The sequence below is a fragment of the Poromitra crassiceps genome (assembly GCF_964638095.1).
Source record: "Poromitra crassiceps genome assembly, chromosome: 5".
NCBI lineage: Eukaryota > Metazoa > Chordata > Actinopteri > Beryciformes > Melamphaidae > Poromitra > Poromitra crassiceps.
The window spans coordinates 29,798,231-29,808,254 of record NC_139642.1 but is presented as its reverse complement, the minus strand read 5'-3'; the positions used below and the strand labels follow the sequence as shown (position 1 = coordinate 29,808,254).

At 40.7% G+C, this 10,024-nt stretch overlaps 1 protein-coding gene across 1 annotated transcript in view; it reads right to left on the bottom strand.

Annotated features, from left to right (window-relative positions):
- Positions 1-483: 483 nt before the first annotated feature.
- Positions 484-10,024, bottom strand: part of gdpd1 (glycerophosphodiester phosphodiesterase domain containing 1) — a 14,141-nt gene continuing 4,600 nt past the window's right edge. Inside the window, exons 6-11 of the mRNA XM_083636432.1 lie at positions 9,656-9,777; positions 8,934-9,023; positions 7,837-7,970; positions 4,383-4,442; positions 4,036-4,087; positions 484-2,950 (exon numbers count right to left, since the gene is read on the bottom strand). Of these exons, the coding sequence (XP_083492558.1) occupies positions 2,816-2,950; positions 4,036-4,087; positions 4,383-4,442; positions 7,837-7,970; positions 8,934-9,023; positions 9,656-9,777 (593 nt within the window). The 3' untranslated portion in view covers positions 484-2,815. The remainder of the gene's footprint in view (positions 2,951-4,035; positions 4,088-4,382; positions 4,443-7,836; positions 7,971-8,933; positions 9,024-9,655; positions 9,778-10,024) is intronic.

Here is a 10,024-nt window from a genome sequence, read left to right as displayed (position 1 = left end):
CAGCCAATGAACAAAGCGATAAGGCATAGCAACACCAAACCTATTGGTCAGGAGCAGACGGGAGTAACCAATAACCTCACCGGAGGACGGGATTTTACTGGAAATGTTTACCTGCCAGCATAGTTTTATGAAAGAACACTTCAATGAGAGAAACTCGTATTGAACGAGCTGATGGACAGCCACATAATGTAAAAAGTGGGATTATTTCTGTATCCGATTTCCATGCAACAAAACATGCCCGACCTTCTGCTCGGGAAATTTATGAAATCCCATCTTCAGTCAACAGCGCCATCTCCTGGCTGATATTGCACACTAGAACAGTAATACCGGTATGTTGTGTATCAACCGATAGACTGTGGTATCAACATCAACACTGTACATCATTGTGAAAGGTTTGCACAAACCTACGAAAAATGAAAAATATGAATGCACTGTACACATACAATACACACATAATTTGTATAGAAATGTTTTTCAGCGTTTATTGATACGGTAACAAATTTGACTTATTGTTGTAAATACGGTAGTAGTTAACTTGTTTTATGTTACCTCTGTCAGTGTCCTTTAATAGCTGTTTTAGCTTGTATGCATACTTATTTTCCTGTGTAGTACATTGAGAGCAACATACCGGAGTCAAATTCCTTGTATTGTCTCCATACTTAGCCAATAAAGCTGATTCTGATTCTAGAGACAACTTCACCATCTATGCAAATCAGATCAGCCCATCAAGAGGCCCACATAACGAGGTCCCACAGATTGGTTCAAAAAGTCAAAATCACAACAAATACAAATACAACAGCTTAACAAATATTCATTGGAGCATGCAAAACAAATGCACACAGTACACCACAAATAATGTAATCAAAGCAATATTAATCTAATTAAAATCTATAATTGCATCCTGCTGGATCACTGTTTTCACTGAAAGAATAATGTTATCCACACAGGAATCATTTTTCCAAAACCTCAGACCTTGTATATGTGGACATAACACCTCAGCATATCTCATTTATGAAAATAAAAGAAAACTAATGGACAGCACTACGAGAAATGCCGGGCAACAACTTGAAGAAAATAAAACAGCAATACTTTTTTGATTTTTATACATCATACAGTACATTCAATCAATACTACATTCATACCTGGCCATGAACTTGTATTAGAGTTTCAGTGGTATAATCATCTTAATGATCTTTAGACATTCAGATTTTAACAACCAGATAGAGAGCAAGGCGATAAGACATCTGCTTCTATACTATTTCAAATGCAACTGACTGCAAAAAAGCAATCAAGCAACATGTAGCCTGTGGGAATATCCTGTGGTTACAATACACTTCAAGTATCCTTAAAGCACCCTCACAAAAATACAATATTTTCAATGTTTACTTTACTATCACATTTCATAATACTGGTGAAATAGATGAGACATTTTCAATCTTGTGCAGGTTTCTCCCCCATATTCATAACGGGACAAACCCGCAGTTGTTTTCATTTGGATTCATAAAAATCTAGTATTCAACTAAAAACACAAACTCAGAAACAAAATGAACAACAAAGCTATGACGTGCCACACATTGTCTATTCAAAGAACATAAAAAAACAGTTACATTTTTACAGTACAATCCACAGATAAATTTAATTTGCCTGTGACTAAACCTTAAACCTGGAGCCGTGACGATGTCTACCTCAATACTCACACTGTCCAAGCTCATTTGAAACCAAATATCAGTGCATCAGTCAAGCCAACGACTCGTGTGTCTGTGCCCTTTGAGTTGCCACAGGTAGTCACAGGTGTTCGGTTGCTTGTGGCACATATAAAAAAGATCTCACAACTGTTCAGATTTCTAGATTATTGTCATATTTTAAATGGCCATAAAAACAGGCCATTATAAAGCAGCTGATAAAATAACATTCATTCAACCAAACATCACCGTAAAGTGACTTAATTATATTAATTATTGGTCATTAAAGCTGCACCTGCTGGTGTTGGTGGGAATTGTCAGAGCGCCTCTAGCATATTATTATTACAATACGTGATATATTGCAATTTGTCATGAATTTTTCCTTCTTCACAAAGTAATCTCCTTGCATCAGTAAAGCTGCACTGATGTCAAGTCAAAAACCATGAATCAATTATGAAATTCAAAACCTTCAAGTCTTTCAAGCGCTATTTTCCCATGATGAAAGTATGATTGGAAAGAACACATGATCTTAATTAGCCTGGAAATGCAACACAAATCTCAGAACCTGTCATCAGCTAGCATGTAGACTATATTATGGAGTTAGGTTTGCTGTATCGATCCCTCCCCACCCCCCTGGTCACATTGTGCTGTGTGTATGTGGGTGCCTACTGTAGTTGTGCAGTGAGGTGGGGTGGATGTCCACGCTCAGTCCATACCAGAGTATCAACTCTCCATCAACACCTCTGATGGTAAATTCCATGAATTCAACAAACCAGGAAGAACCTGTGAGGGACACTACAGAAGGGTAGCAGGTATGTGTGTTCTTTACGAGGATTTTCTTTTACGGTTTACGATTCAAAATAGTGAGGGGTTGTGCTACCGATGCACAGAACAGATCCCTGGATATGGTTTCCATGGAAATGAATCAGCGCCGAGTGTAGAGCACGGGGGTGATACTGGTGAACTGTAAAACATGGTCTGAGAATATAATGCCCCGCGCTGGAATGCATGTCGTAAAAGTGGAGACTTGGGGTTGTTTTGGCAGGTCAGTCAGGTTGAAGGATAATCAGTGTGGGGGGGGGGGGGGGGGGGGGGATTGGGGTGGGTGTGGGTGTGAGGTAGTTTTTGGCAGGTCACTGGGGCTTAGAAATGCCATTCTTCTCTATGAAGTCTTTAAGCTTGGTGGGAAAATCTGTCATGACGCCTGTGGCTCCCAAGTCAAATGCCCTCTGGAAGTCCTCGTCGTCATTCAGCACCCAAATGTAGACCTGAAACCATAAACAGAGCACTATGGGTAATGCACGCATAACTCAGAGCGCTGGCTGTCGCAGGAAGGCTCCACAATGCTTCTGTCCTGTGGTGCAGCAGCCATTGCAGCCTATTCTCTCAGACTGTTAAGCAGATCTTAATAGGCAAAGTGTCGGGACAAAATTTACATGTCTGAATTGACTGGTTGGCAGGTCATGTTTCTGTACTACAGTACTACTCTCTGAAGCCTTAACAGTCTGAATGACTGTTTTTTAGTGCAATTCAATTCAAATAATAAAATTAATTTTCCCAATTTTTCCAGAATTTCACAGGAACCCTGGAAGGTTCTCGATGTTTGTGCAGATCATATAGTGAATCGCAATGAAACGAGCACACGAAGCACGCAATATTTCTAGTAATATAATCCACGGAGCAGCTACTGTAAGTGAATAAAATGTAAATGGTTGTGCATCCTGGTAGCTTACCTGGTAGCACGCATACCACGAAGGCGCGGCTGACCTGGGTTCAAATCCAACCTGTGGTCCTTTGCCGCATGTCATCCCCTCTCTCTCTCCCCCCAACTTTCCTGTCTGCCTACTATCCTACATAAAAAATAAAATAAAGGCGAAATGCCCCCAAAAAAATAAAAATAAAAATAAAAATGTAATGGTCTTCTTCCGTTAAAACACACAGCAGCGGGTGGTCTAAACCTTCTAATTGTGCCTAAATGCCTTGCTTGTTTACCTTACAAGTGTTTTTAGTGATGCTACCATGTACAGTAGTGCATCCTAGCCTACCTATTCGTAACACGCCTTGTACGGTCGGTGTGTAACTTTCGGCAGTAAATAAGGATCATCATGGGTTCACATGCTTGTAAGGCGTTTCTTTTTTGTTGGTCTTCTTTCCTGTTTTGACTTGCATTGTGTCCAACATGTTATTTATTTATTGGTCCTTTTCAGCACTTTTTAACCCACATAACCGGAAATGTTGAAAAGTTCAATTCAAGCACACTAAACATTTTAAGGACCTTGTGTGAACGCTGCTATATATAGAACTCCCCCATAGTTGCAAGAGCTACTACAGGGGAACAAAACAGCAGCCTTACCTGTATTCCCCTGGCAGTTAGATGGTCAAACAGAGCTTTCCTCATCAGCAAGCTGCAACAGAGAAAAACACTGTCATCAGCAGGAAGCATAACAAGTGCAAGTAGAGACGTGCTGCAGATTCAGGGTAGCCCAAACTAAAAATGATAAAATGCTTTAACAGGGTTTTCTCCTGGCCCTACGGCATTATAACAAAGACCCAGAATCCCTTATGGTGTCATCACATTTTATGTAGGCTACATGATGAAATACAGTGATATGCACACTGCAAAGAAGGCAAAAGCAATACTGTCAGTCATTCATCTGGAAAATACACCTGAATGCCATTCTGACTTGTGAGTTTACTTACTTGTCTGCCAACCAGGCGACGAGTCGCTGGCTCCTAGTTAAGCTGTTAGGATCCTTTAGTCTGTAGAATCACACAGAGAAGAGTGACACTGTTTCAATCATGAGAGACTAGAAGGAAAGTACGATAAACTTTAATGATAAAACAACACTTAGATTTGGCGAATGACTCCATGGAATGATGACGCTCCTCTGAGACAAGAGGAGGACGTCAGTGATTTATAGGATAGAGAACCCCCATAGGGAGTTCTACTGGAGTCATGACATTGGTGGTGTTCAGGGGAGGAGGGGCGAAGCAGCAGCTACGCAGGAACAGCAGCTATATGGGTGAACAAACAGGGTGAGTTACAACTTGCAAGAGTCTTAAATAGAACTTCATTTAGGTGATTGGCAACAGCCGAAGAGAGGGAAAGCGTGGGAGACATTGATTGGACAGGGATAAAGAGGGCGTGCATATTTATGAATGGCTGATGTAACCTGAGGGCGTTGCTGCAGGGGAGAGAGAGATGAATGGAAAGGAACCATGGATTAGTGAATGGGATGGATAAACAATCATTGACTAGTGAAGTAGTCTTCATTATTGAAAACAGTCTAAGACATTATTAAAAGTTATACAGTATATTGTATTATTATATATCATGGGACGAAGTCACTTTGGTCCAAGTTTTCAATTTTGTTTTGGCCAAGTCAAGTCAATTCAAGTCAAGTCACACAGGTTATGTCAAGTCAAGCCAAGTCGAGTCCTTAGTTAAGGCAAGTCAAGTCCCAAGTCAAGTCACCCCCCCCCCCCCACCAAGATACTGCGGCCTCAACTTTCCTTTATAAAGAGAAAAGACAAGGTGTTACTACCTGCCAATTTACAGTATCTAACCTCTTCAAAAACTATGACAATGAATTGAATTTGGAACACTTGACTTTCTCATCTATTTTTTTAACTCATAATTCAACTTAACAATTGACAGTTCGACATTAATGTAGCTTTCACTGTCCATCAATTTAAGAATGAATTATGCACCATTGACTTTACAACAGGATGTCCAATGCACTAGCATTTCCTTTTAAACTTACTGTTTGCTATGATTCGGAGCAATTGAACATGCCCCTGTTCTCTTGGGGTTGTTGAAAGTCATTCGGGAAATGTAGAAAATCAGTAACACTAACTGAAGTAGAAGCAGACGAGGCAGATTGAGGGGAAAGTGGGCACAATGAACAAGACAAATTTCAACATTTGATCACAAAACAACTCGTGGAACGTATTGATCACGGATCGATGTTATATAACAGGAGTCGAGTATCCAAGGGAAACGTGTTCCTTTAATTGGCATTGGGCAATTATGTTGAGCAACACAAATCTTGTCGTGGCCTCGACAGAAGTGTAAGGAAGGAAATCAGTTCAGCCTTAATGAATGTGCAGCATGCGGAATCGCTATGACCTCGATCCTTAAGCTGGCTTTACACGGTGAAACTTTCACGCAACTGTTGCAGGTTGCAAATTGCATGAAACGTCATGCAACTTGACATTTACACAAAGCTATTAAAAAATAATGTAGTCTCATGCAACACGCTAGTTTGTTGCACTAAAACAAGCTAGCTACCGGCAGATTGGTAATGTTTAATCTGTCATATTGTTTTTCCTTTCCTCTCTCTCGCTACAGTAGATTATATACTGTACTGTATCAAGTGGGGAGTATCATTGTAACTTGCATCTTTGTATCTTATTTTATATCGTTTTCTAGATGGATAATATCAATTCGGACGTGTTTTATCAGGTTTTCTTCTGCCACTGGCTGGCTACTTTCTTTCATTGTGGCTGTCCCGGCGAATAGGATGAGAGCCATCAGTGTATTAATAGCCCACAGTGTTTTGATTGGCTGTTGCATGAAACTAGTTTAACAAAGTTGAGAGTTTTGCAACTGTTGCAGCTGAGTTCCAGACAAGTTTCAAGTACGTTGCAGAGGACCAGACAAATCATTCGCAACTTTGTTTCAACCAACTAAAGTTGCGTGAAAGTTTCACCGTGTAAAGCCAGCCTTCGGTGAAACTTTCACGCAACTTTAGTTGGTTGAAGTGATTGGTTCAACTCACAAGTTAAAGTGAGTTGATTGGTTCAACCAATCTTGTGATTGGTTGGTTTACAGTGAGTTGCAGAAGGATTTATACCATGCAATTAATTTGCAACTTGGTTTCACCTAAGTTTCATGCAACTAAAGTTGCGTGCAAGTTTCACCGTGTAAAGCCAGCCTAAAGACCATACAGCGCATACAGGCAACTTATGTTTCTTTGAATGATTGAATTCGTCTTTGTGGCCCAGATAACTGAACAGAGGAAACAGTGAAGCGGTGGGCAGGGACAGGGACAAAGTCCAGTGGGCACACCTGAGCCTGGCTGGAAGACAACGACCTCTGTATTTGTTTTATTATCACCAGGTTAGAGCCATTAGAGCCCCAGGACTGGAACACCTAAATGGGTCTTGCTTGCTTGCTTGCACCTGTTTTACTTCCTGCCTTTTACACAATGGCTGATTTGGGTGGGATGTGAAATAGGCGTGTGGCTGTGCAGCCTCCACCATTCTGCATGGAGGCTACACTGGACGAGAAATAGCAGCTGGAGCTAAGAACTTGAACTCTGTCCCCTGCAAGTAGATTTCAGCCTCTACCCCATAAAGAAAATATTCTGCGCCAGACTTATAAGTTTTGTGCTCTCACCCATTCTCATTAAAACCTATTAAAGCTTGTGTCCCGGTTTGGATCTCCATCCACACTCACTTTAAAACAGAGTCCTTATCCCTGTAATACAGTCCCTGACCTTTGACCCACTGCTATCAAATGCCGTGTACTTGTAGACTAATACTGATTAGCTCTGGTGTAGCGAGTGTAGTATTACCATTGTCTCTCTGACACACGAGAACTATAGAAGACTTGTATCTATAGTATGTTGGCTTGGACTACACAGAGCAGTGCGGATACACACGGCAAGACATAGGCTATACCCACTGTGCTCACTGTGCTAATCAATAGGCTATATGCAAGCAACACTTTTGTGTTTGACCTCAGCCAGCTGCCCGACTTCAGGTCCTATATATATATCGTAGGACAAAAAAAACTGAAAACTGAAAACTGAAAAAAACGAGCCTAAACTACATTATTTTTTGTCTATTTTAGTCTAATTTGTGTGTCGAGGGTTAATTACATTATGCCATGAGCTCAAAACGTTGATGTAACATCAATGAAGATCTCTGAAATGAGACTTTAAGACTTTTTGAGCTCATGGCATAACATAATTAACCCTCGACACACACATTGGAATAAAATCAACAAAAATGTACATAGTTTAGGCCGTTTTTCTATCTACGATATGAACTATAGGAGTGGAAGTCGGGTAGCTAGCTGAGAGTGTGTGTGTGTGTGTGTGTGTGTGTGTGTGTGTGTGTGTGTGTGTGTGTGTGTGCGTGTGCGTACTTGGTGAGGATGGAGGGCATGGGGATCTCCAGGAACTGCTCTTTGAGTGGGATGAAGGGCAGGAGGCCGGTGTAGAACAGACCTAACAGCTGCAATACTCTGGCAAGGCTGAACAACACTGGGATACGAGGGTTCTACAACACACACACACACACACACACACACACACACACACACACACACACACACACACACACACACACACACACACACACACACACACACACACACACACACACACACAGACACACACACACGGTTTGGAGTCAGTTCACTTTCAGTTTAGTCATTTATGATGATAAGGGATGATATGAGGTTGTACTTTTGTGTCAAGATTTCTATGAGATTGGTCTGACAAGTAGCTCCAGTACTGAATAATACTCACTCCACAATGCATTTCCATTCCCATGCGATTCAATTCAAGCAATTCAACATGAATTAAAAAATAAGCTTGAACTGGTATTAAATCAGGAATGTAAGAGCTTACAGACAAAAACAAAAAGACAGGCCTAGTGGACAAAAACGAATATTATTAAATGTTTGTGTTTTCAAACGTCGAAGATAATTGACTGCCTGGATCGACTGGACTGAATGTGAACTGAATGCAGAACTATTTACACACCAATGACGACAGTCAGCTAGAGCAGAGGAACAAAGAACCTTCTAAAACCTCTCACCTAATGTCTTGAAGATAAGGCCATGCCATACACAGAGTTCCCAGACCTCCTTCAACATCAAATCCCCCAAATTCAAGAACCCAACATGGCATATTTTACAGTGCTACAACACTACGAATTTTATAATGAGAATTGGCAGGCTTGACAGAAGCTCACAGACAACAATTAAAAAGAGAGAGGCTTGAATGTGTCAACACTTTTCAACTGTGCTGCTGTGTTAGTTGCAATTGCAAATGACGGAAATCCTCAGACTGCAACGCTTGTTAGAAAATATTTCCTTTTCACTTGTCGAAAGTGGAGTTGCCTAATAAATCTCTCTAAAGCCTTAATTCAGGAACTTTCAATGACCATGTCTATTTTCAAATTCACAAACTTTCAAGGATTTCAAGGCAACCCTGCATACATCTTGTGTTCATTTACCTCTTTGTAACACTTCTTGACAATCTGGTTCCTGGCGTTGCCCCACACAGTCAGATGCTCTCTGTCATACTTAACGACCAGCTCAGAGACCTGCAAAGATATACAAGGAACTGGAAAATCAATACCATCTGCATAAATTACATGGTACATGAGAAATGTTATGTACGGTGCCGTGACTCTTTGCAACAATAAATCAATAAAATAAAATAAAAAGTGGTATGAAGTTGTTTCAAAATACATTTATTATCAGTGATTTTTTTTGGGTTAATTTCTATGCAAACAAAGCAATCTGTTCCATCATTGAGTGATAACAAATGTGTAGAAACCTTTTTTGTGGAAAAGTAGAGTATTTTATAGACGGTTTTTTATAGACGGTTTCAACTTGACAACATAAACATTCAAAATCCCCCCCCAGCTTACTTCCTGTCCAGTGTTGCTAGTACAATAACTGACAGGACATAAGCTAGGTTCCAAACTGTTGCCTAGCAACACAACTCTGTGAAAACAATTTATATACATTTAAAGCATGACTTTAGGGGGGTATTTAACAATTCTCCTTTCCTCTTGTTTCTCTTGTTGTAAAGAAAGCCAGAAATAAATGATTTAGTCAAGGCGAGAGACAGACAGAGAGAGAAACACGTGCGCACATCACGCGCGCGCGCACACACACACACACACACACACACACACACACACACACACACACACACACACACACACACCTTCTTGATGAGTGTGTCGTTGTTGACCTTGATGTCGATGTTGACGGGGGTAGAGGGGAAGGCCTCGAAGACGTCCCTGAGTAGAGGAATGCGTTTGTCCTCTCCCCCCTCGCAGTAACACTCTGCGTAAACAAGGACAAGGACACAGTGTTACCTTCAGTCATACCCAATATGGCGGTTGGTGTGTAATGGCATATACTGTATACTGTATATGGATTATTTCAGTTGTAGTATGTATCAGTGTCCCAACATAACTTTCTGGCTCACCTGCCAAGTGCTGGTAAACAAAAAAATTAATCACCGTCCTGCCAAAAATATTTTTTAGAGGCCAAAATAAGATATTCTGCAGAGAATATATTTTACCCTTGT